The 26,136-nt window shown below is 50.0% G+C and overlaps 2 protein-coding genes across 2 annotated transcripts in view; one reads left to right on the forward strand and one right to left on the reverse strand.

Annotated features, from left to right (window-relative positions):
* Nucleotides 1–5,745: 5,745 nt before the first annotated feature.
* Nucleotides 5,746–12,369, reverse strand: LOC122377704 (serine/arginine repetitive matrix protein 1-like). The gene is made up of 4 exons (XM_043358053.1): nt 12,314–12,369; nt 10,192–10,993; nt 9,867–9,925; nt 5,746–8,833 (listed from the first exon to the last, which is right to left on the reverse strand). The coding sequence occupies exons 2-4, from the start codon at nt 10,829–10,831 to the stop codon at nt 6,359–6,361; spliced, it is 3,174 nt and encodes a 1,057-aa protein (XP_043213988.1). The 5' UTR covers nt 10,832–10,993; nt 12,314–12,369; the 3' UTR covers nt 5,746–6,358.
* Nucleotides 12,370–13,337: 968 nt separating this feature from the next.
* LOC122377705 (structural maintenance of chromosomes protein 2-like) overlaps nt 13,338–26,136 on the forward strand; it is a 31,517-nt gene continuing 18,718 nt past the window's right edge. The window contains exons 1-14 of the mRNA XM_043358054.1: nt 13,338–13,472; nt 14,304–14,481; nt 14,926–15,075; nt 16,671–16,832; nt 18,131–18,241; nt 18,587–18,724; nt 19,711–19,851; nt 20,159–20,308; nt 21,108–21,297; nt 22,389–22,564; nt 23,045–23,163; nt 23,632–23,770; nt 24,206–24,352; nt 25,067–25,189. Coding sequence (XP_043213989.1) covers nt 14,314–14,481; nt 14,926–15,075; nt 16,671–16,832; nt 18,131–18,241; nt 18,587–18,724; nt 19,711–19,851; nt 20,159–20,308; nt 21,108–21,297; nt 22,389–22,564; nt 23,045–23,163; nt 23,632–23,770; nt 24,206–24,352; nt 25,067–25,189 — 1,914 coding nt within the window. The 5' untranslated portion in view covers nt 13,338–13,472; nt 14,304–14,313. The remainder of the gene's footprint in view (nt 13,473–14,303; nt 14,482–14,925; nt 15,076–16,670; nt 16,833–18,130; nt 18,242–18,586; nt 18,725–19,710; nt 19,852–20,158; nt 20,309–21,107; nt 21,298–22,388; nt 22,565–23,044; nt 23,164–23,631; nt 23,771–24,205; nt 24,353–25,066; nt 25,190–26,136) is intronic.

Consider the following 26,136-nt stretch of genomic DNA (forward strand, 5'->3'; position numbering starts at 1 on the left):
CATGTGGTGTCCCTGCTAGGCCTCTGGTGCCCCTGACAGGCCTGTGGTGCCCCTGAAAGGACTGTGGTGTCCCTTGGCCCTGGCAAGCCTGAGGTGCCCCCGACAGGCCCGTGGTGTCGCTGACAGGTCCGTGGTGCCCTTGCTAGGCCTGTGGTGCCTCTGGCAGGCCTGTGGTGCCCCTGGCGGGCCTGTGGTGGTACCCCTGACAGGCCCAAGGTGGTGCCCCTGCGAGGCCGGTGGGGCCCCTGGCAGGTCTGTGGTGCCACTGGCAGATCTATGGTGCTCTTGCTAGGCCGATGGTGCTCCTGACAGGCCTGTGGTGCCCCTGACAAACTTGTGGCGCCCCCGACAGGCCCGTGGTGCCCCTGACAGGCCCAAGGTACCCCTGCGAGGTCGGTGGGGCCCCTGGCAGGTCTGTGGTGCCCTGGCAGACCTAGGTGGCGGTGCTCTTGCTAGGTCGATGGTGCTCCCAACAGGCCTGTGGTGCCCCTGGCAGGCCTGTGGTGTCCCCGGGCCCCAAGGGGGCGGGGGTCATGACCCATATGACCCACCCTTGGATCCACCACTGGTCATTACTTGCAGACTGACTCATTTGACATCCATTGCAAAACAAGTCACAGTAGTATGTTTGTCACCCTGTTCCTTTATGCCCATTTTTATAGTGGGCAAATCTCGACGACTGGGGGGGCAATGCTATTGAGTGCGGGGGCATTTGCCCCCCCCCCAGTTAACATGTTAAAATAGGCCCTGATTGAGCTAGAGCTTCGCGGAAAAAAAACGTGCGTGTTGCCCGTGACGAGAGGAAGCCGATGGTACCCAAGCATAAGTTCCTAGGTCATTGGTTGACCTTCCAGGTCAGGTCAATGACCCAAAAGTTAGGAGAATCGGGATCTGTTAGGACGTCGTAAAGTGTGGCTGCCATGGTCTTTTCGGGTTGTTGATCATGAATATCATGTTAGTTTTGATCACAGATTGAGATGTCTTCAAACATTTAGGCCAGGTCGTGTCAGGTCAGGTCAAGTCAACCAGTAGCGGTTTTGCCGGGTATTCGTTGAAGATGTATACCGCCTCTGACAGCTTCGTAACGTGTTACGAAGGCACCAAAACTACTTCGTAAATGTTCAAGTGGTTGCCAAATTCGAATCCAGCTCCAAAAACTAGCATAGAAACATGTAAAGCTCGAAAAAGTTTACCGATGTCATCATAAGCCAATGACCTGACCTGACCTTCAGGTGACCTTGGCACCCTCCCTAATGTATGGGAGCGACATCGTATTCCATGTTTAAACGCTTGAAACCACGAAAAGACTGCAAACGCGCGGCTAATGCGAGCCGACATACGCCGAATCGCGAATCCGGCCAAACATGGTCTCGAAAAGTAGGTCATAGGTAATTAGGGCCAGGGCCATTAAATTTTCAGGGTAGGTGTAAAATTAATTGACGCCAGGGTACTGAAAGTTTCGTCGCGATCGGCCGCTTTTTACGCGAGTTATTCGCGAAAAACCGGGAGGGGGGTCCATTCGACCCCCCTCCCCCCCTATACGCGCGAGGGTTGATGTTTACCTCAGATTTTTCCTGTCGACGACCTAAAATCAGATCAACTTCTTGACCTGTCACCTGCCCATCACAAGTCAATGGGTATAAAGACGGTGAGCGCAAGCCTCTGCCCGGGCCTGAATTGACCTTAACATTACGAGTGAATGAGAAGTGCCTTCCATAATCGTTTGGCGTCAAAATACCTTAGTAATAAAAGTTTCGGCAGGTTCTGAAACATACATTGCCAGAATATTGTCAACGAAAGTTGACGCATTTAAAAATTATCGCAAAAAAGTGGGGTCTCAAGGGGTTTGACGTTCATAGTACCTGCTGGTCACTGTGGTGGATTTGTTGGAGTGTCTTAAATGTAACATCGATTCTGGTGTTTACAATTCTGCTTTAATTTGAACAATTCTGCTTCGAAGGCGTGTGTCGCGAGTTGCCATATGTTTTCTTTCTATACCATTAGATGGTTAGATGGTTCCTGTACCGTCTTTGATTTTAGGACTAAAGTACGCATCGCTAAAGTACGTAGGACGAAAGTACGTATGCAAATGTTCGTACGCAAATATACGTAGGCGATAAAGTTCGTATGCCAAAAGTACGTACGCAAATGTTCGTACGCAAAAGTACGTATGCAAAAGTACGTAGTGTATAAAGTACGTATGTCAAAAGTACGTACGCAAATGTTCGTACGCAAAAGTACGTATGAAAAAGTACGTAGTGCATAAAGTGCGTATGCCAAAAGTACGTACGCAAATGTTCGTACGCAAAAGTACGTATGCAAAAGTACGTAGTGTAAAATGTACGTATGACAAAAGTACGTACGCAAATGTTCGTACGCAAAAGTTCTTATGCAAAAGTACGTAGTGTATAAAGTACGTATGCCAAAAGTACGTACGCAAATGTTCGTACGCAAAAGTACGTATGCAAAAGTACGTAGTGTATACAGTACGTATGCCAAAAGTACGTACGCAAATGTTCGTACGCAAAAGTTCGTATGCAAAAGTACGCAGTGTAAAAAGTACGTATGCCAAAAGTACGTACGGTTCGTATGCCAAAGTACGTAGTGTATAAAGTACCTACGTATGCTAGAAGTAGGGTATAGTAGTGTAAGTTGAGCCACTTTTTCTTTATTGCTGCTCTGTTGCCATACTACAGGGAACTCATGATAAATTCATATACCAAATAATATAGCTTTGTCCATTTCGCCCATTTACTCATCGATAAATTTTGCTATGCCTTGTAACAAATGCTCATTAAAAAAAAAAGAATAAGAAAGGTATTACACATTGATCAACTTAACCCAAGGGTGGGGTACGTACTTAATACCCTACGTACATTTGCTATACGTACTTTTGTCCGTGACGTACTTTTGTCCACACGTAGGGTAGACCGGGGCAAGTCGCCCCGCCGAGGTAAACAGCCTCACCGATGTTTCTCGGAACTGGCAGGGTTCTCCCTTCTGTTAACCCGGCCGGGCCCGGAGGGTAATTCCAACCACCGCAGCCCGGGGAGGGGCGTTTTTCGCCCCCCTGTCTAACTCCGTAAATAAGAGAGCTACGCAAACAAAGGCGATACCAAACGAAAGGTCCTTACGAGACGCTTCTAAAGCACCTAAATTTTTTGACCTCAGGCCAATTTTCAAGGTCAGAGGTCAAGGTCAAAGGCAAAAACCGGCACATGTGTAGTGATCTCAAAGTGAGCGTACTAGAGGACGGCAGGATGCATAAAACCGGTAACATTGGGTGTCAAACGAAAGAAGAGAATCTGAGAATTCCGAAAATGTGCTCAACATCAAAGGTCAAGGTCAAGGTCATGCTCAAAATTGACCTCAAACTTACACTTTTTCGTACATCTTGTGTGTCAACTTCCAAGATGTTTTGAAATGTTTTGAGGCTTATCAGGTCCCTATTTGTGGTTCATCTTACGATACAAGGCTGCTCAAAGGTCAAGGTCACAGAAGAGAGTCCTTGCTAGAGGCTATTTCACTGATTCAAGTTAGTAATAATAAATAAGACAATTTTGCCATCCGGAGGCTCTAAATAAAGGCTTAGAGGAAAATAGATGCCAGATTCGTGATCAGCGGGTACGAATCCATCATAAACGACTTTTGATATGTCAAGGTCAACCAAAAGTCATTCGAGGTCACATGAGGTCAACATAAAACTTGCCTTTTTCCAAACAAAATATATATATATCATTCGACGCGGCTTGACAAGACAAATGCGATGATAACACTGCCGTAGCTCTAGGACCTTTTTTGTCGAAGTTATTTGCGAAAAACTAAAACCACAGCTCGGGGTCGTTGACCTGACCTCTGATCTCAGGTCACTAAAACTATTTTTGTATTTTTGTCTAGGTCAAATGCTACACAACCGTGCTTGTAATTTGTCTTTATCTTTAAAACTCTATTTTTAGCAGCTATTTGAAGTTCGCGTCTGTGACACCGAAGTTTGCCGTGCAGGGGTCTAGAAAAATCGACTTTGTGACGGCATCAATGGGGCTAGGTCCAAATTTTTTACTTCAGATGATGTCAAATTGATGGGAGAAAAGGTACTGAAAGTTTTGCTTTCCTATCCCTAAGCGTTCGGGAGCTATCGCAAATATTCGCCAGGAAGGGGGGGGGGCGAAAAACGCTCCCCCCGGGCCCGCGAGGGCTAATCTAGTGTATGGGGCTTCTTGCCTCAGGCCGTGGGGCGTTTTGCCCTGAGGTTGGGGCAAAATGTCCCATTTGCAGTTGCTTCACAAAGCACTTCCTAGCTGGAAGTCCGATCATAAGTGAATGAATTTGAGGGATGGAATTTAGAGTAAAATGTCCAAAGAACACATTGAGCACAAATTTGGCCTTCCAGGTGATGTGAGACAAAAGTAGGTACCTATGTAGCAAAATAAATTATCTGGGGCGTCTTGCCCAAGGCTACTTTATACCCTACGTACATTTGCTATACGTAGGCTTTTGTACGTGACGTATTTTTGTCCATACGTACTTTATACCCTACGTACTTCTGCGATACGTACTTTTGTCCGTGACGTACTTTTGTCCATTATACGTACTTTTTACCCTACGTACATTAGCTATACGTACTTTTGTCCGTGACGTACTTTTGTCCATACGTACTTTATACCCTACGTACTTCTGCGATACGTACTTTTGTCCCTGACGTACTTTTGTCCATACGTACTTTATACAGTAGGTACGTACTTCTGCGATACGTACTTTTGTCCCAGATGTACTTTTGTCCATACGTACTTTATACTGTACGTACTTCTGCGATACGTACTTTTGTCCTTGACGTACTTTTGTCCATACGTACTTTATATTGTACGTACTTCTACGATACGTACTTTTGTCCCTGACGTACTTTTGTCCATACGTACTTTATACTGTACGTACTTCTGCGATACGTACTTTAATCCTACGTACTTTTGCTTACGTACTTTTGTCCTACGTACTTTAGCGATACGTACTTTTGTCCGTAACCCCGCTCGGCCACACTCGAGCCCCGCCACCAGCGCCATCTACTCTAAATGCCATCTACCAGCGCCCGCTACCGCTACCAGCTACCGCCCACCATCAAGCCTGAATGGAGCGAGAGACGCGAGTGACCGGTCGCCGAGCAAGGGGCGCCGGAGGGGTAGGGCGGAGCTTAGCGCTGACGTCATTACGTGGCTCCGCCCCATGAGCGCGTAGCCTCTACCCAAACAGCAGATTCGTTCCGTGAAATTTAACATTACGAGTGAATGAGAAGTACCTTTAATAATCGTTTGGCGTCAAAATACCTTAGTAATAAAAGTTTCGGCAGGTTCTGAAACACACATTGCCAGAATATTGTCAACGAGAGTTGACGCATTTAAAAATTATCGCAAAAAAGTGGGGTCTCAAGGGGTTTGACGTCCATTAGTAGGTAGGTATTACGTGCCTACTTAGTAAGCTAAGCCGCAAATGAAGCGTGCTATTATTGTACCCATTTGATAGGTCGTCTTATTACCGTGATCTCATTAACATATTCGATTACACATGTCGTTATCGCCTGGCAATGACACAACGAATAGTGTTTCCGAGTTCCGAGAAATTCAAGAAAGTAAAGATATCCTCCGAATCCGTATATTGCTCAACCTTTGTTCACCTGACCTGACCGTGAAAGTTCCATATGATCCTACTACTTCGAGATAGATGCTCAGTGACTGCCACACCGAAATGAACACATCGCTGTCCTACCATTTATTATAACAGAAATAACACGTTAAATACCAAAAATATACACGGAGCAGGCGCCAGGCACACAAATCGAAAATGGTGAGAGACCGCCACACAGTGTCCGATCAGATTCGGAACATGGCCTCAACATCCTAGTGAAAAGTCGACAAAGCGAGCATGGCAATCGCTGGGGGGTTTACCTGCCACGGGAACACCGTGCAGCGAATGAATACATGACCATACCTTCCCGACATAATGCGGGAGTCCCAGCTGTCATAGTCATCCCCTGACTCGTTGCACACAATATCCAGGCTCACAACGATACGGAGTGGACGTTATATCCCCTCCCAAGATGATGTGACAGAATGAACATAACCTATCGCGGGTGATCAACAGGGAATTGTGATTCATTACGTACAGCAGCGAGCCATTCCAGCCCGTGCCTCATTCCATAGGGTCTCGCTCCAAGGAGAAGCGCCACCTGTATGTACACCAGCGCCGCCCTGCAGTGAACACCAGAACATTACAAAATCAGGCCAGTATAAACTACTGCCTTGTGTTATGCTCACACTTCCTTCCCGATCGCAGCATTCCCCACCGCACGGCCCAGCCGACGGACGCGCTACTTTCGATTTTTCACGGGCACTATCTGCTCCAGCATCCTGTCCAGCGTCTCCTCACTCATCTCGAAGTCGGCGTCGGAGGGCACTAGGTTCGCCACCTCGTCCGCCGGGTCCAGAGGAGGTGGCACAGGGCCGGTCAGCGCTCCGTTCTCCGTACCGGTCGGCGGCACTGCGCCTTCATCTGAGACACCGTCCATGGCCACATCGGCCGGCGGCTCGTTCCCAGACGTGTCCATGGCAGCACTGTCCAGCACTTCCCCTGCCGGGCCCGTAGGAGCAGTGTTCTCAGATACGTCCATCACAGAGTCGTCAGTAGCCGCTGACGGTTCCTGACCTCCGTCCGCTGACGGAGCCTTCTCGCCGTCCGCTGACGGAGCCTGCTCGCCGTCCGCTGACGGGGCAGGAGCGCTGCCCGTCGTCTCGGTCGGCTCCGGCGGGGGTGGGGGTGAAGATGAGTCGGGCGCAGCGGCAGCGCTGGCAGGGCCGGCGGCGGGGGCGGAGGCGGCAGCGGCGGCCGCCCGCGATGCCGCCGCCTGCTGCTCGGCAGAGAGTTTGACGCGCGTGTGGGCGTTGATCCAGTGCTGGGCGTAGGCCGGCTCATTGGGAAACACCTCACCGCAGCGCGTGCAGCGCAGGGAGCCCTCGTCGCCGGCCGACGGTGTCGCTGCCGCCGTCGAGGTCGTCGGCGTCGCCGTGGTCGAGTTGGACTCGAACCGCGCCGCGAAGCGCGACTCCTGCGCGGCACTTTTGCGCTGCGCCGGTGCCGACTGCGCCGCTCCGGCCGGACAGGCCACGGGCACAGGCGCGGCACTACTGCTGCCGCCAGCGTGTACCTTCAGCCAGTGCGCGGGGAACAGTGAGACGTCAGGGAACACAGCCCTACACTGGGGACACTGGAACTGCTTGAAGGCAGTCGGCTGAGCGCGCGCTCCCTCACGACGCGGCGGGCGCGGCTGCGGAACCGCCGCTGTCGACGCTGGCTGGGCGTGGTCCATGATGTGTCGTAGCCACTGGTCGTGCGCGCCGGGTGCGCGTCGGTTCCAGGCGCGGCCGCATATCGAGCACGAGAAGTTGCGGTTGGTGCCCGGGTGGTGCATCACGGCCACGTGGGTGCGCAGGCGGAGCGCCGGCCCCCTCCAGTGAGTGCACATCGGACACTGGATCACGTCCCGGGAGTCGCCCACCGATATCGACTGGTGGAACACCGAGAAATGGTACTCGAGCATCGCAGACGTCGGGAAGCGCTGCGAGCACTTGGAGCAGCCGTAGGCGTTCACCGCCGGCTCCTGCTGCGCCTTCTGCTGCTGCTGTGCCTGAGGCTGTGCCAGCTGTTGCTGTGCTCGATGTTGCGCCGGTTGCACCTGGCGCGACTTGGGTCCCGGCCGGGAGGTCTGTATGCCGGGCTGCTCGCAGCTCGGCGGCGGGGGTATGAAGACGCTCGAGTCAACCATCACCTCACAGATGGGCTCCATGGTGCTGCGCATTACCTGGGCAAACACCATGCCGGTGGCGGCCGGCCGCGGCGGCAGGCGCACCTTCAGGCACTGGTTGTTGACCTGCATGTTGACGAAGCAGTTCTCCGGCTGCTGCGGCGCCGACAGGTACACCGAGAAGAGATCGTCCGGGTTGCCACTGGTCGTGTAGCAGTAGGGCGGAATCGTCTGGGGCGTGTCTGGCTTCGGCGCAGGAGCGGGCGCGGGCGCGATCGGCGGAGGCGCCGGCCGCGGCAGCGCACCCCGACGCCGGTTCGGCGGCCGGCCGAGAGTGCGCGGCGGTCCGACCGGCGCAGCAGAGATCGACGTGCCGTTGTTGCCCTTGAGGAGCTTCATAAGCTGGGAGCGCTGCTTCTCGCCCAGGTCGGGGATGGCGGCCAGCTCGGCGGCTCCCGCCGATGGTTTTGCTGCGAGATGCGGGCTGGCGATGCTGGCGGTACGCCCCTGCTCCGTCGGCGATCCGTACGCGCGCTGGAGACTACTCGCAGGTATCTGCACCATGGCGCGGCCACGCCCCATCGCCCCTGCCGTCTGCGGGCTGCGGCCACGGCCACGGCCACGCCCGCGGCCGCGGCCGCGTGGCGCCGCCACCGTCGTCGTGACGGTTGGCCGACCGTTCACCGTCGGTGCACTGGAAACACTGTTCATCTGCAGCACGCCTCGGTTAATCAGATTCATTAACTGCTTGGTGGCGGCAAAATTCACGGCAGTCGCGGGCGGCACGGCGGACAGCGGCGGTCTGTGCGGCGCCGCTCCTCTGCCGCGTCCCCTGCCGCGGCCCCTGCCCCGCGAGGAGCGGCGCGGTGGAGGCGGCGGCGGCCGCCGCGGCGGCCCGCGGCGCACCTCTTCCCAGTACCTTTTCCGGGCGTCCCGTCTCTGCTGCAGTGTAACCGACCACTGCCGCACCGTCTGGCTACTCTCCTGGCAGACGTTGTTCAGCCGCAGATCAACGCCCACCTTCAGACGACGCGCCTCATGCATCTGATGAAAACAGACCAACGGCAAGGGGAGTCAGCAGGGCGACGGGGGGAACTGTCAGAGGACCGGCACGGGACAAGTGTCAGCGGACAGATGAAGGGTGTCAGCAGACCTGCAGGAGTGAACGGACAGGCAGTGGACGTCAGCAGCACTGGACTAACCTAACCCCCGGCGTGACCGGCAGGGAAAGGGTTAGGGGATCTGCAGGGAATGGTAGACGAGATCAAAAGGGGAAGGTCAGCGGAACCAGCAGGGGAAGGTTAGCACTTAGCAGGGCAGCCATGGGAGGGTCAGCGGGCAGCCATGGGAGGGTCAGCGGGCAGCCATGGGAGGGTCAGCGGGCAGCCATGGGAGGGTCAGCGGGGCAGCCATGGGAGGGTCAGCGCCCAGCCAGGGGAGGGTCGGCGGGCAGCGGTAGAGTAAGGTCAGCAGAACCGGGACTACACCAGTACCAGCAGCTATTGCCAATTGACATTGGAATTACCGCTAGGGATCCTCACGTAACGCCAGAAATGACCTGAAGGAAATCGCTGAACAGTTCTGACAGAAAACAAACATTAAAATTTTGGACATCAAGCAGAGCTTACAGTGAGTGGGTAGGGATGAATATTGAATATTTCCACAGACATCAGAACCTTATTTACATATATACGCAGGGAATTAGGGCACTGAGATATGACACATGGCAGATGAATATGTTCAAGGCACTTTGTTAACTTGGGCATTACTTCCATTCAGTTACATACATACCTAAGGCCGTAGGGAGAGGGTTATTGGCTCAACTACAAAATAATACACGTGTAAGGGTCAATCCATGGGTGGAAAGGATCTTATCTAGCCAAAAACGAAATACCACCAGGCACCAAGTGAACATTCCTTCATTATGGAAAACAATATGTATATGTTCCCTAATAAAGCAGGAGATAGAGATGCTGATGTGTGACACTGATGAGTTATTAAAAAAGATAAACTGTAAAAAATGACCGTGTAGCTGATAGTATCCACACGATCTTCACAGAATGCGAGAGGGACTCACCATTTTGATTTCCTGTGGCGTCCAGGTTTGTTCCACTTCGATCTCCGAGTCTGAGGACACTGTGAAAAGGAGGCAAGTGGTTAGCAACAGCCTGATGTTACAGAAGCACAGACGTCAACCAATCAGGACGTTATCAACTACTCAGACAACAACCACTGGGCCCACTGACCAATGACATTAACCCGTAGGTATCAACTGATACAGACCACAACTGATCATGCCGCAACAGCCCTGAGCGGTGAACCCACTTAGAAGGGCACACCACTGGGCTCGACCAAGTACCCTCTCCCCCTTACACACCTCCCCTATTTATAGCCACACTTACCGTGAGTCTCTACAGGCGGCATACGGCTGCTGGGCGGCCCCAGCCGCGCAAAGTCCTTCCTCTTGCTGGCCGGGCCGCGGAGCCGACGCTTGGTGGCGGTACTGGCCGACGGTGCCGGGATCACCTCATCCAACACCACAATGTCATCGTCGTCCGCTGCGGTGTCGGCAGGAGCTGGCGGAGGCTGCTGTCCCTCCTTCACAGTCTCCGGTGGGTGTGACGACTCCACCTGGCCGTTACTAACCGGCTGACCATTTATATCACCAGTGGTGGGCTGGGCGGCACCAGTAGCGTCACCAGCCGCACCACCGTCCGCGCCGCCGCCGCCACTGCCGCCGGTGGCTCCCTCCACCTCTCCGAACACCTCCGAGAGCGCGTGCTCCAGGTTGAGTGCCACACTGTCGAGGTTTTCCCCCGATGACCCCTCCTCCTCCTCGAGGGAGGTGCGCAGCGAGGCGCGGCTCGGCCCCGGGTCCGGCTCGGGCTCGGGCTCCGGGTCCGGCTCAGCCAGCGCCGGCACGCCGAACAGCTCGTCGATGATCTCGCTCTTCAGCCGGCTGTCGTCATCGGCGGCGGTTAGCGAGTCGAGCGCCGGCGCCGGCTCCGGCAGGCTGAGCTCCGTCATCGGCTGGTCCGCCATCGCGCCGCCGGGCCGCGCCGGGATGGCCGCGACCGGGACCGGCTACAGAGGACTAGTAGAGATACAGGAGAGGCCTTGGTGATTGGTGATGACTGATGAGTAGCCAGAGGAGAATCTGATGAGACTGGCAGCCACCAGCACTTACTTAACTATCTTGACATTCTGCAAACAGATGATAAGTTGTAAGCATAAGCCTTATAACCAAATTTTTCCTCATGCCAAATTAATAATACTTGAGCCTGGAGCTATTACTAAGCACTCATTGCTTATATAGGTACACCTATTCATCTAATATTGTCAGCATCTGAATATATTGTTTGGTGAAAACTTGCTTTACTTGCATTGTATAAGCCCAAACTGGATTTGATAAATCAGATAACAATGACACATTTTATACTTATGTCATGTCAGCTCCTTTAACTATTATGTGCAAACTGCAAAATGGTACACCTTTGCTATTTAAGATCCAATTCAAAAACAAAACTACAATGCTGCAACTGAGTAATATCATTTACCTACATGTGCTTTCACCTTACTACCCAGGTAGGTCAGTTCCTATTTTTTCACCCCCTAAAAAATGGATAAATTGAAAAAAATAAGAGCATGAAAGGAAAGAACACATCCCTCTAAGCTTAAAAAGTGAGATCACACATTGATATATACCTATACTTTTTACACAAAGCATACCTATATGTTTCACCTGACCACACATTGAATTGGTGGTATTAGTACACAAAAGGTCTGAGTAGGTTGTAGGTTTGTAGGTTGTAGGTATGAAGGTTGTAGGCTGGTAGGGTGCTGGATAGTAGGTTAGTACACAAGGCCAGGTCAGGTCAGGTTCAGTAAGCTCAGGTTAAAATATGCTTTGTTATTCCTGCTTGTAGTGCACCTGTCTTTTAAGAAGTTATTGATCCTGTGCCAAATTTTCAGGTTATATATGGTTTGTGACAATATAGTGTGGTTTCTATTCCATTTTCTAGCCTAGGGTGCAAAAGGATTTCACTCCCAGCCCCCAGGGCCCAGGTAATAGGTAAAGGGTATATTTCAAATAAATGCTATGGTATATTCCTCTATAGCATATACTATGAGTATTTTATGAATATAACTGTTAGGTACACATATTTCCATCTTCTCTACATGTGGATGAGACTGACGCCCAGCAACAACACGATTATCTATAAACGTTATGCCTCTGCTATGGGGAAAAGGGGCACATTGAATGATGGTTAACTATGAAATTTAATTGCTTTTTTAGCACATACTCGATGGCATTGTATAAAATAATAGCACAAATTCAACAAACAGTACATAATGTGAAAATACAATTATGGCGCACTATTACATGCAGTATTATATAGCTAAAACCAGTTTACCCATCGATCCTACATACAAATGCATGCTTTTAAAGAAAGGCCACTCAATACATTGTAAATATTAGCAAATAGAAATGTCAAATATATAGAACAATGGCTAAGAACTTACGCAATAACAGAGCAGAGAAAACCGCGCCACATTCCCACTGGAATATAAGTTTATTCAAGGTACCTGTAAATCCGAGCTGGTGTGTTGGATCTCGAGAGCAAATAAAATGACGTATATTGTTATAATAATGCATAAAATGTTTTAAATTACTTTGGTAGATGCTATGTGTGTTTTGAATATAATAGAATATTTTTCCCATTAATAATCTTACCTCAAATACGCATATTCTACTATAAATAAAATGGTCAAATCCCGAATACTGACAGCGCTTGGTTTGGAGGTTTGGATCAGTTTGGATCTCGGACCTTCGGATCGGAAGTGGATCGGGATCGATTCAGCAGATTCGACAGATTCTAGAACATCATGACAGGGTGAATGAGGAAATAGCCTACTGGCTCCTGATAACGTACCTGACATTCTTATTTCTTGATTCAACCAACAGCATGCCAAGACAGCGTGCAAACTGCGATATGACACTTGACAGGATCTCATCAAATCTTGGGATCAAATCTTGAGATGCCAGCAAGGAGGCATTGCATTGCATTCAAATGTCAGCTCCTTATCTGAACAGCCCAGGCAAGGACAGGAATTTTCGCGTTCTTTTCTAGTCAAAGTGTATAAGCGCTACTCCTAGGCCCTGGCCCTACCCCCTTGGCCTTCCCCGGGGATTTCCCAGATATAGACTGGATCAAGATATTTTCAGATAGACTGGACTTGGAAGAAGTTTAGGGGCTATAGTGCAATGTGCATGATTCATCCAAGATTGATCTTCTTTTTCGAGGGACAAACAATATCTTTTGAAACACTTTTGAACACCTTGACTGATAGGTTTTACAAAAGAGATTGACTAGCTTAGTTATCGATCATATTCCCTTGTTCATGAATGAATGAATGTATTTATCCACGACCCCACTTTCATGCTTTTCATACATGATAGTTATTTTGTAGCCGTGTCTTATTCCATTCAAATTTGCTCCCGCCGAACTCGACTATGGCGCATCAAATTCAATATTTGGCGCCAAGCGAAGTCAAGCAGTTGAAGTAAAGTTTTGTGTCGGATGAATGGGACCGGGTGTATAAATGGAATTTTTTGAAAATATGGCGTTTCTTTAAACGTTCATGTCACAGGTAGACTCGTCCAGTTATACCAACCTGTCAGGTATGTTTCTTAAATCTATTTTGATACAAATAAATCGAACTTACTTCAAACTTATGTTCTACGAATTTTCACTCATATTATCAAATATCGAAGTCATTGAGCTAACATTTGTCAAAAATTGAAAACATTGAATTATAATTGTTAGAAATAAATGTAGCTATGTGGGATAGGTGACGCAGTTTAAAGTCAAAGTAGGGAGGGAGGAAGGCGGAAGCTGATTTTTGTGGCTCCGGAACTTCTGGCCCAAAATGATCAATCTCAATCTGCTTTATATAGCCTTGGTATGTAGGTGAACTTGTGAAGTCAAGGCGGTATAAGGGTGAAGTGTACACCTTGTGTGATTTGATAGGCAAAGGTCTTAAAAGTCACCACCTGTCACTACTTGATGTAAAAGTGGTCTAATTTTGGCACAGATAAGCATCCAACTTTCGGCTTAAACCATGCTGAAATTCCAGGGCAAAATTTCTGGTGCATGAGAGTCTCACAGTGACTGGTGAGTGGTGACAGGTATTGATATAGTGTATGGATGTTTCCAGTATGGTGTACAATTGTACAGCCAGCCCCGGGTGGAGGGGTGAACCTGCAAGTGCAGCACAATATTGTCTATGTTATGTCTGTGTCCTTGAGTTGCAGAACAGGGAAAAAGCACCAAGATGTCATTTGGCATCAGCATCTTTTTGTGTCATCAATTTCCCATCTCAACAAGGGGCAGCACCACTACATAGACAAAAGCCTAGCAATGGCCTTCACATGTACAACACCTTGGCAGGAAGCTCTTTTTTGCTAATGATCCTTAAACGTTACACTCACTCATTATTTTGTGTGTTTCAGTACCGCAAAGATGTATGTGACTTCCATGCTAATTGATGGCTTCAAGTCATACGGCCAACGGACGGAGATTACAGGGTTCGACCCCCTGTTTAATGCCATCACAGGCCTGAATGGTAGTGGAAAGTCCAACATTCTTGACGGCATATGTTTCGTCCTTGGAATTACCAATCTTAGTCATGTAAGTACTGTGCTTTCATACTTTCAGCAGAACTATCGTTTTTTATATCTTTTCTGCATATGCCATGTGTGCGCTGTCACAGGAAGCAGTAACTATAAATCGGTTTCATTGGTGTAACAAAGCCGCACAGTCACCTCAGTAGTGACTCCTTATCATTTGATATCCGTGACCGTATCCCGGTCCCTCTCCTTCACCTTGGCGATCTCTTGCATACATTCGAGTTCATCTTCACAGCCGTCTTCTGTCACGTAGTAATTCGCGTAATTAAAAGATTTTATCCATTTATCATATTAAGTGGTGCATAGCTTGTGAAAGAAACAATGAGCTAAGTTTCAACACACGGCGCATTTATCGTTGCCGTTGGGTATATTGTTCTCGTCTCTTGAGCTACCACGCCTTACCCGTTCTCCTTCCGCCTCTTTAACACATGACTCGCTGCGGCAGGTGCGAGCCACAAACCTGCAGGAGCTGGTCTACAAGAACGGCCAGGCGGGCATCACAAAGGCCACCGTGTCCATCAAATTCGACAACACGGACAAGGCCGAGAGTCCGCTCGGCTACGAGCAGTATGATGAAATCACAATCACCAGACAGGTGCGGCATCGCTGGGTCGGGAGACGCCGGCTAACCTTTCGTGGGAAGTTGAGATGATGCTGTTACCTACTGGACAATAAATGCGCCACTGTAATAAATGCGCCATCTCTGCAACTCTTGCGCTCTTTGCATTTCGAGCAATTCCTATCCACGTTTTGTTCGTACGTACGTTGTTTGACCTGCTATTCTTTTTGTGGACCGCAATCTGTTCCCTTTTCTTCCTGTCTCGAGTTCGACTGTCGCGTCCGGCCCATGCTGACCCGTAGCCGATGCTGAACCTTAACCTTCGCCCCAGTGGGGGGGGGGGCATGTGTTACCACCCTGCCACGTTTTTTGCGTGTGAATAAAAAACCGCGGCGCGTAGCGCCGCGCCGCTTGGGGTAGCTTTTGATACATCAATTCTGGACAATGTGTAAAATTTTTGACCCCAGGTCATGTCAGGTCAGGTCACCAGGTCAAGTTAACTGACCAAGCCTTAAAAAAAGTTTGCAATCATGTCCAGCCTGCAGTGTTTGTCAGAAAGGTTTGAAACTTGGTGGATTGCATGCTGTTATGGGTGTCTACAATTTGTATATCTCGGATTTTTTATATCCGTGACCTAAGGTCAGGTCAGTGGCATGACCTTTCCATTACAAGTCAATGGAGAAAAATGAAAATGCCTCTAGATCCGTGTGTACGCATAGGAACCGTCCAAATATTTCAGAATCACAATAATTTAGTCCACTCGTGATGACCAAGGTGTCATTTTTGCTGATAGCCTCTAGAAAGGTCATCCGAGGTCATTTGAGGCTACAAACAGTTTTTTGCCAATAACTCGCGATTGGAAAGAGATAGAACGCTGGGGATGGCCTCATTGTGTTTGTCTTGTTGAGACGCATCGACTGATATGCAACATGACCTTTTCCGGTCAGGTCATGACCTTGACCTGAGGTCAAATTTTCAAGTTGACCTTTCAAGGTCAAATTATAGTTCATTCGACGCGTCTCGGTGAGGGGAACACGATTCTGGCAAAAGAAATGTCATGGCTTTTTGTAATAGAAAATTATTGGCGAAAAACACTTTTCGTAAAAACAGCTATTTTTGGAGTTTTTGCCCTCTGGAGGCTAAACCGTTGACCTGAAGTCAATACTGATAATGACCTTTTCAAAAGAAGAGTTCAAAAGCTATCGATTGTTTTATCATGCGTTTTTCTAGCTACCATAGTTCCTGAAATAGCGGCATGTTTTCTGAAAAATATAATGACAATTGGCAAATTTTGACCTTTGATGACCTCTGGTGACCCTAATATTGCTCTAAGGTGAAAAATGACCGAAATACTTTCAAACGTACGCATTGAGAGCTATCGACTGCTTTTTACCGCGTCTTTCTAGCCCTCTTAGTTTTTGAGTTAGAGGTGGGTGGTAACATATGCCCCCCCTCACTAGGGCGAAGTTGGCCGAGACCGCCACTGGGGCGCGGGTTAACTGAGGGTTGGGGGTCAGCCACGTAATCTGTTGCTGCGCTGACTTGTGGGCTGGGACTTATGGTAGGCGGTCCGAGATCTACATGTGTTCTCCGACCCGAGCGGGCCAACTGACTCATTGATGATGACCCAGGTGGTTGTCGGTGGAAGAAACAAGTATGCTATAAACGGCGTGAACGTGCAGAACAACCGGGTGCAGGACCTGTTCCGCTCGGTGAAGCTGAACGTCAACAACCCGCACTTCCTCATCATGCAGGGCCGCATCACCAAGGTGCTCAACATGAAGCCGCCTGAGGTGAGTGAACGGGGCTTCGGATGGCCAGTGGTAGGGTAAGTTGGGGGTCGAGGAAGTGGAAGGAGAGAGGAGAATGAAATACGGCCTGTACTTAGTGCGATGTTTCCTTTTTGAGACTGCCGATGCATCCTCATTCCTTTGGCCATTGCAAAGGGGAGAGTGGGGCACATTCGTGCGAAAATTGGATAAATCCATATTTCTATTCTTCGGTTTGTGCAATGGCAAAATTGTCGAGTGTAGTTTGGAACGGAACTATTGCAGATATGTTCCCCTTTAAAAGTTATCCTCTAAAATTATCGCTTCTATTAGAAAAAATGACTTTTTATAGCTTAACGTTTGCACGAAACTGTCCCAGCTATGGGGCACTTTCGTGCAAGGGGTGAGGCACTTCCGTGCACCCTGCAAAGTTCGAGAAATTACCGGGTATTACCACAAACTTACCAAAAGAAATTGGCATGTGGCCATTTCACGATTCCTCTCGATGAGAATGCATTGCACAGCAAATGTAGAAAGAATGGGCAGGCCAACAAGAATGTGTCAACTGCCGACCCGCCTCCGTGACCTCGCCAAGGTCGCGTAAATTACTTGTCACGACGTCGCAAGCAGCCGAGACTGAGTCAGGCGAGCGTCATAAGTGAAACCTACTACAGAATCCAGATAAAGTCATAAATCGCAAAAACGGAAAAAATATGCACGAATGTGCCCCAGGCAGTGCGTACAAGAACCTGCCCCACAACGTTATTTGTAATATATTTCAAAACTTCTTGTTGAAAAAATGACACTTTTTCAACAGACAAGTTTGCAGCAGTTCCGTGAATAGAATGAGCTTATTCGCCGCCAATTTTGAAAAGCTGAACCACATTTTCGAGTCAGGATCACGAAAATGGATGTTATGAGAACATTTTGGAAAGCGCACGAATAACACAACTTGGCGTTTTTATCAAACATGACAGCTAGGTACAGTGTTGTCTTCTACAGTGAACGAGGAGCGGCAATGATAGACATATTTTCATAATTTACCTTGAGCTCGGGCAGTCACTCGTGTTCCCATAAATTGCTGAAAACGAATGTGCCCCATGCACGAAAGTGCCCCACTCTCCCCTACTCATATGAACCTTCTGTAACTTAGGTGAAAGTCTTCTTAACCATCCGTTTCTTTTGTCGCGCTGCTGACCACGGAACTTGCCCGCCGATTTTTTATCGTTGCCCTCTCCTCTCCTCTTTTCCTCTGTTCACTCATCGACCCCCCACCCCGCCCCATAGCAATGTATGATGTAACATTTATCCATCCTACCCAGATTCTGTCAATGATTGAGGAGGCGGCCGGCACCCGTCTGTACGAGTGTAAGAAACAGGTGGCGCAGAAGACCATCGAAAAGAAGGACGCCAAACTGAAGGAAATTAACGATGTAAGTGTCTTGTAGACTGTGAAAATCAGTTGTCTGGGTGAGGCAAGAGAGTGACTGCGATGTCTGTGAACATTTCTATGCAATCAAATATCAGCCTTAGTTGTGTTGTCTTTGTACCACGACAGTAGAAGTGTGTCTCGATGGTACGGCAGAAGCCCCTGGTGGTGTCTGACTTATGTTTCACTCAAGTGCTGGGCAGGTGGCGCCATTGGTGCAGAAATCTAGCACGGAACGCTGTGCTTAGCTGCAGCTCCCTCGGCCCCTAATGTTACTCTACGGCCGATACGTTACTTCGAGCTTCGATGACGTCAATTTTCCTGCTGACGTCACCACGAACCGCTCCAGATTCTGGAGGAGGAGATCAATCCAACAATGAACAAGCTGAAGGAGGAGCGGTCCACCTACCTCGAGTACCAGAAGGTGGAGCGCGAGTACGAACACCTCAGCAAGTTCTGCATCGCCTTCAAGTTCGTCAGTGCTCAGGTGGGTGTGGTTTAGGGCTGCCGTGGTATATGTACCTACATTTTGTGAGCTTTAGTGACTGTGAGCGTGGAATGAACACCGGGTGGTATCTGCTAGTTCGGACTCACTAAAACCCACATTGTCACCCTGAAGTGTGAGACGGTTTTTTAATCATCGGAGCTATCTGAGAATGATGACCCAAACCGGTCAGCCCTTGACGAGGTGACTATTATCGACGCTGTTAATTGTGCAGATACCTACCTATTGGTAATTAGATGTTTTGACACCGGCGGTTAGTCCTATCCAATTTACTGCATAAGCCATTATTGCCAAATAAGTTGATGGACGGCACTCTTCATCGTTACATCCATTTTTCTTGTGTCTTTAGAGTTGCAGGCACATAGTAAACAACCGGCCGATGCCATTGCAATTTTAGCCACATATGTTTTCCTCGGGGACGCGTCCTTGGTAAACAGACAGTCTCATTTCGGTGGATTTTCCTTTGCATACTGTGTCGTAAACTAACAGTCACAGAAAGTCAGCTGAGATGCTGAAAAAGGACAGCTGATGAAATCGTTTCCCCATTTTCCTTACTTTATGACTTATTTCACAACGGAAGCTTGCATTCGTGTCACTGGTAATAGTGACGTTGAATTACTGGCGTTAACTTCGCGCTAATGGAATAACTTTTGACCATTAATTATTAGCTCCAGCCCGCAACCAACCTAGCGAGTGACCGTTGGCATGAGGCAATCTCTCTTTGTTGGCATGAGGCAATCTCGCTCAATGTGCTCTTTCTTCTGTCTCGATTGTACAATTACGCATGGGTAGTGATGGCGTTTTAATCTGCATACCGGCGGACCTAAGGCCCAGACCACACCAATCATCATGTACATATATGATAAAATAGCCAGAACCTTTTAACTGGAAGGACTCATTCATCGAATGCTTACGCGCCTACTTTACGCGCATCTCTGACCCTTCCCTCCGCTCTGTCCATCGCACAGGAGTCGTGTAAGAAGGCGGTCACAGACGAGCAGGAGGTGCAGGAGGGTATCAGCACGGTGCGCGCGCAGATCGAGAAGGGTCACACCGACATCGGCACGCTGGAAGAGCAGATCGTCGAGCTGCAACATCAGAGAGATACGGTGAGTATTACGGGGTAACGTGTGGTGGTGACGGTGATTTGGTGTTGGTTGCTGATGATGGTGTTGATAGTGGGTGGTGCGGATGTGACCACCGTGCACACAGTCGGTGTGTCTCAGTCTCCCACACCGACTCACTCTGACATACTCTCAGTCTGAGATCGATGACCATGCGGCTGCTGTTGTGTTGGACCAGTATACTTTTATTTTACAACGTGTTATCCTTTCCCTCTACTATCTCGTTTTTATCCCCTCAACTCTCTTCCACGTCACTCACTCTGTTGATTTCCACTTCGCCTGCGCCCTCCAGGAGACGGGCGGTCAGCTGACGGCGCTGGAGGGAAAGCTCGAGGAGGACGTCAAGGTCGAGGCCAAAGCCCTGGCCGCCGTCAAAGGTATCAAGGACTCTGTCAAGGCCGAGGAGAAGAAGAAGAAACAACTTCAGAAGAGCTTGGCAGACGTGAGTGTGGTGGAAGGGTGGTTTTAAACGTACAGACGGTCACACAAGCTGTGTTCAGACTTACCGTATATAATCGTGCTTTTATCAGCTCTGGGGCTTAGCCTTAGAGACAAACAAGCGGTAACTACCTTATTCTTTGTCGTCATGTCTGATATCTGTTTCCATGCCATATATTGTGTGTTCATGGAACTGTAGCTTATTCCTAATTGTATCCATGTTCTTGCCATTAGATGCGATTAGCGCGGCCCCATGTGACAACCATCCGGCTGTCGTCTCCCCTCACCCCGCCACCTCCCCGCAATCTCGCTCTCTCTCTCTCTCTGCTGTCCCATCACCAGCTGTCTCTTGCGATATCTCTGAGGTGAGAGGCCGTGTCTTCACCCCGCGGCCTTTCCTGTCCCTCGCCCTGCTGACTTGCCCTGCTGCCTCCCCACTCCGCTCGCTCTCGCTCTCTCTCTCTCTCTCTCTCTCTCTCTCTCTCTCTCTCTCTCTCTCTCTCTCTCTCTCTCTCTCTCTCTCTCTCTCTCTCTCTCTCTCTCTCTCCTCTCTCTCTCTCTCTTCTCTCTCTCTTCTCTCTCTCTCTCTCTCTCACTCTCACTCTCACTCTCACTCTCACTCTCACTCTCACTCTCACTCTCACTCTCACTCTCACTCTCCTCTCTCTCTCTCTCTCTCTCTCTCTCTCTCTCTCTCTCTCTCTCTCTCTCTCTCTCTCTGTCTCGGCTCTCCCGGCTCTTCCTCACCCGGCTCTTCCGCACCCGGCTCTCCCTCACTTCACACTCCCCCTCGCCCCCCGCAGGACCGCACGGCGCTACAGCAGAAGGAGGCTGAGATGGGCCAGCTGAAGACGGTGTTTGACTCGCTGCGAGAAGCTGACGAGCAGCAGGCGGCAGCGCTGGCCGCCGCACAGAAACGCTTCCAGGCCATCAGCTCGGGAATGTTCAGCGGTGATGATGGCGAGGATGCCACGCTGGCGCAGCAGCTAATGAGTGAGTCGGGGAGGCGGGTGGGATGGAGGGTGAGCAAAAGGAGATGGTGAGAGAAAGAAGGAATGAGGGAGCGAGCGAGCGATGTCTCGTTCAAGTGTATGTCGCTCGAATCGTGAATCTATGTATCGATCTTCTTGTGAAGTTCCTGTTCACGGTGATAAGCGACTTTGCTTCCGGGACTTCCCAGGAAATGAAATGCGTTGTGACTAATAAGTTGCAAGCTGATTTTCCGAAAGGTTGTAAGAACAGATAACCAGTGATTTCTTTGTAGGTCGTTTAGATAGTGTAGCTGGTTAGCCCGGACTTGTTTTGTTCTATCGTTTACACAATTCGGTAATGCATTCAGCTCTGCTCATTGACTGACAAACACAACATCATAGCAGCTCATCAACCGCATCCGATGACGGGGCGAACGCCACAAATCGGATTGCGTGCGGTGATGCTGTCTGGTTTGTGGTCTCACTCAGACGGACGCATTTATCAGTACAGAGCTGTCGCTACGCCTGTCCGATCTGGGGTCACTAATGGGTGGGATCTAGCAGCCGACCATGACGGGACATTATTGTGACTGCGCTGGTCTCCGGGGATAAACCGATGAGCTGGTACATATGCTAGTGCATAGCGGATCAGTGACAGGGTGACTTGTCGAGTAATCAGGCGGAACTACGCATTTGCCGGTCAGTCAGGGTCACTGATGGATGACAGCGGCTCGGTTATTTCTTTGTTAAGCATCATGACAACCCTCTAAATGTCTTTTATCGCCCGGCATGTCATTGTTAAAGGTGCGGTTCCATGTCCCCAGTTATGACGCTGGGTTGGGTTCGAGTCGCCACTCCCCCTCCCCCCCCCCTCCACATGCACGCTCCAGTGTCAGCCACTGTCACCCACTTAATCTCCCGGGTGCCACTTTCCTCTGACACCTGACACTAACATCAGCTGTCACCAACCGACCCCCGCTAACACCTGACCCTCAATGTCACTGACCGATCTGCGCTGTTACCTGATACTATTTATCAGGTGCGCCGTCACTTTCCAATTCCCATTATCGTCTGACAGTATATCATCAATGACCGTTTGGTTGTCGCCTGCAGATGCCAAAACGGCCATCGCCGACTCCGAATCGGCCCGAAAACAGGCTGACATGAAACTCAAACACACACGTCAGGAGCTCAACAAGAGGCGCACGGCCATGAAGAAGACTGAGGCCGAGTATAAGCGAGACTCGAAGCAGCTGGAGACGATGGAAGCGGAGGTGGCCAGAATAGAGGTGGGTGGGGTGCGGGGATGATAGTGAGCGAGACGGGATAAGGTGGTGAGCGAGATAAACAAGAGCCGGACAATGTGGCGAGGGAGGTTATTAGAGTTGGGTGGGATGCGGGGATGATGGTGAGCGAAACGGGATAGTGATGGGTAAGGTGGTGTGGGAGGAAGAATAGAAGCGGAGAAGGTGGCGAGGGAGGTAGGGTTGAGGTGGACAAGATGGCGAGGATATGAGACATATGTGGGCTAATTAACCTCATGCGTCATCGAGATAGCACTCGACGACGCAACAGTTTAGCTGCAACGGAATTTCCATGATTATTTGCAACTTTAGTAGAGCAACCCAGTGGTAATCAAACCAGCAATGCTCGGCGACGAGGACCTGCGTACTCCTTAAAGAGCATGATTTCTGTTCTGGGCTACCATACCTTCCCCTTTTGTCGGCTCTGGCGCCACTTCTGACCCCCTTTACCGTCCCGTCCTGCAGAAAGCGATTGGTCAGCTGCAATATGACGAGAAGCAGATCGCGGAACTGGAAGAGGAACGCCGCGCGCTGCGTCAGGAGATTAACCGAGTCCGGGAGAAATTGGACGTGCTGGAGTCGAGGTAACCCTGCCAGCCGACCGACTGGCCGCTGGGTGCTTCAGAACTGAGAATCAGAACTGAGAATGTCACTGAGAATCTCAGTGACAACAGTCAATAACTCATATGCAATATACAATATGCTGCAGTGACAGCCATGATAGCACTGACAGTGACAATAGTTGTAAGCTGTGGAGAAGAACGAAACGTCTCTGTCGGTTGCTGTGCATGCTTTTACATTTTGTTGCGTGAATTTGGATTGGAACTGTCCTTTTGGTACTCGGGTATTATTCATTTAGATTCTTCCTGCCCCTTAACTCATCGACATCTTCTTATTACAATGCGCCTTACCTACCTTGTCCTCTCCCATTTTTACGACTCTCGAATCGACTTCCTTCGACCGCGACCAGTCCGACACACTGGTACCATGCCCTCTCTCTGAGACTCCTCCTATCAGACCAGTGACTCCCCCCTCCCTTCGGCTGTCGGCAGGTACCCCCAGCTGGCCCTCGACTACCGGGACCCGGAGAGGGACTTTGACCGGCGCACAGTGCGCGGTGTCGTCGGAAAACTGTTCAACCTGAAGGACGTGAACACGGCCACCGCTCTAGAGGTTACAGCCGGCGGCAGGGTAGGTCAACGCGGTCACGAGTAGGTCAGGGGCCCGAGGGGGTCGCTGGTCAGGGTAGGTCAGGGGTGAGGGGGGTTAGGGGATTGGGCGAGTGTTCGTAAGGTCACATACACTTCATCCATCGATTGCAGCTCATAAATCGCTAATATATTTGGTAGTCAATAGCTGATCAATTGGTAATAAACAAATGAATATTTAAATAAGTCTCCGTTTTACGACTTAGATGAAGTCACATATTTCACCAATAAGTAAGGTAAGTGATTTTTGTTCAGAAAACTTCTAAAATCATCATAATTTATCGTGCTACATTGTCATCTATTCAGTTTTAGGATTTGCCCTAGGTCTCCCAGTTCTCCCTCTGTCATTTGTGTTGTCCCTGTGTCTGTCTCCCGTCACCACCGCTGCGCCATCTGACCCCCTCCCCCGCGCCGCCAGCTATATAACGTGGTGGTAGACACTGAGGTGGTCGGTAAGAAGCTGCTGGAGCGTGGTCAGCTCCAGAAGCGCGTCACCTTCATTCCGCTCAACAAGATCTCCAGTTCGTGTATCGACCAGAGGACCATCCAGCACGCCGAGCGAATGGTGGGTAGCGGGGACGGGTGTCGAACGGATGGTTGGTGGTGGGGACGGATGCTCCCCGCTCGAAGAGTCGGACTGAGTGGGTGGTGGGGTGGGTGGGGACGGGTGTCGAACGGATGGTGGGTGGTGGGGACGAGTGCTCGGAGAGTCGAACTGAGCAGGTGGGTGGTGGGGACGGGTGCCGAACGGATGGTGGGTGGTGGGGACGAGTGCGCGGAGACTCGGACTGTGCGGGTGGTGGGTGGTGGGGACGGGTGTCGAGCGGATGGTGGGTGGGTGGGCGGTACGGGTGCCGAACGGATGCTGAGTTGCCGGGATGGGTGTCGGGCGGATGATGGGTGCGTGAGACGAGTGTCGAGTAGATGGTGGGTGGGTGGGTGCGACGGGTGCCCAGAGTCCGTGCAGACAGCGGAGGTTAATGCTTGAGGGTCGGTGATCTGCCGTTTCGGGCGCGGTTTGCATCAGAGAGAGGGATGGGGAAGGTGAAGCTCCAATGTCTGCATCGAGTAGGTGATGCTGTGGTGCGCAGGCTCAGTGGAGGTCGAGTGTTTGTGGGGATTTATTTATTTCATTTTCAGTCTTATCTATTTCTATTTGTGTCCGTTGTTAGTCCGTTGTAATGTATGTTGATGTTTCTATATTTCTTTTGGATTGTAAGTGCTGTCAGTTTCTGTCTGTTTACCAGTTGCTCACCCTCCTCTCCCCTCCATTATTCAGGTGGGCAAGGAGAACGTGCAGACGGCGCTGTCGTGTATCAAACACGACCCGCAGCTCACCAAGGCCATGGAGTGGGTGTTTGGCAACACACTCATCTGCCGTGACCTAGACACCGCCAAAAAGGTACCTACCTACCGGTAGCGCTTAGATGGGAAGAGGATGAGATGGGGAGAGAGGGGAGAGGGACAGGCAGAGCGCTGCCTGGCGTCAATAAAACGGCCTGCTTACGAGCTTGTATGAAGCAGCGAGTAGCCCGAGGCATGTCCTGCTTTTTTAGCAAGAAATATGCTAATAATCTTGTGTTCGTAGTAAGGCCCTAGAGCTTTTGCGTCGTAGGCATGGTTGGTAGTGCCGGAGCGTATATCGTTTCCGAAGTTTTCAAAAGTTTTGTGTGAGCCTGGCACATGAGTGTGGACACACGGATAAATAACTTTGCATATCTTTGAGCCTTCCAGCGGATGGTGAACTTCGCCATAAAGTGATCCCGAATGCTGATTGAGTTAATACAGTTGGGTTCTGCGTCGAATAGACTGCATCGCATTGGGAATTAGGCTTGATAGCCCGATCCATGAAAAGCAATGTCACAACACGCAACAGAGCCGACAGCTCGAGCCGGATTTGCCGTATGATTGTTGATGAGATATTGGCTCTGATGTCGGTGCATTCCACCGTGCATATGGAACCGGGTTACATAACGCTATAATTTGCAAGAATCCATGTCATGTAGCGAGTCGGAATGTCCAGCCAATTAGTGCGCGTAGGTCGGATCCGCCGGATGGCGCGGCGGCCGTACCGCGACGGTGACGGGATGAGTTATTTGATCCCATTTTGTCTGAGCGACACTGGCTGGACGTCATCATGATGAACACTCGACGGGTTGTTGGGAACTGCTGCTGGATGACGGAGCTGTAAAGTTTCCGCTAACACGTTTATAATTATTGTTTGTTTCAGCTGTGACATGTCTTTTACGTCATGTGCCAACGATTACGTCCACATTAATCTACACTCCTTTCAATTGATTAAAACAATTCATATTTCCAAACACATTCTTACCAAACTGCTAACGCTGT

The sequence above is a fragment of the Amphibalanus amphitrite genome, unplaced genomic scaffold (genome assembly GCF_019059575.1).
Source record: "Amphibalanus amphitrite isolate SeventyFive unplaced genomic scaffold, NRLGWU_Aamphi_draft 000049F_arrow, whole genome shotgun sequence".
Taxonomy (NCBI): domain Eukaryota; kingdom Metazoa; phylum Arthropoda; class Thecostraca; order Balanomorpha; family Balanidae; genus Amphibalanus; species Amphibalanus amphitrite.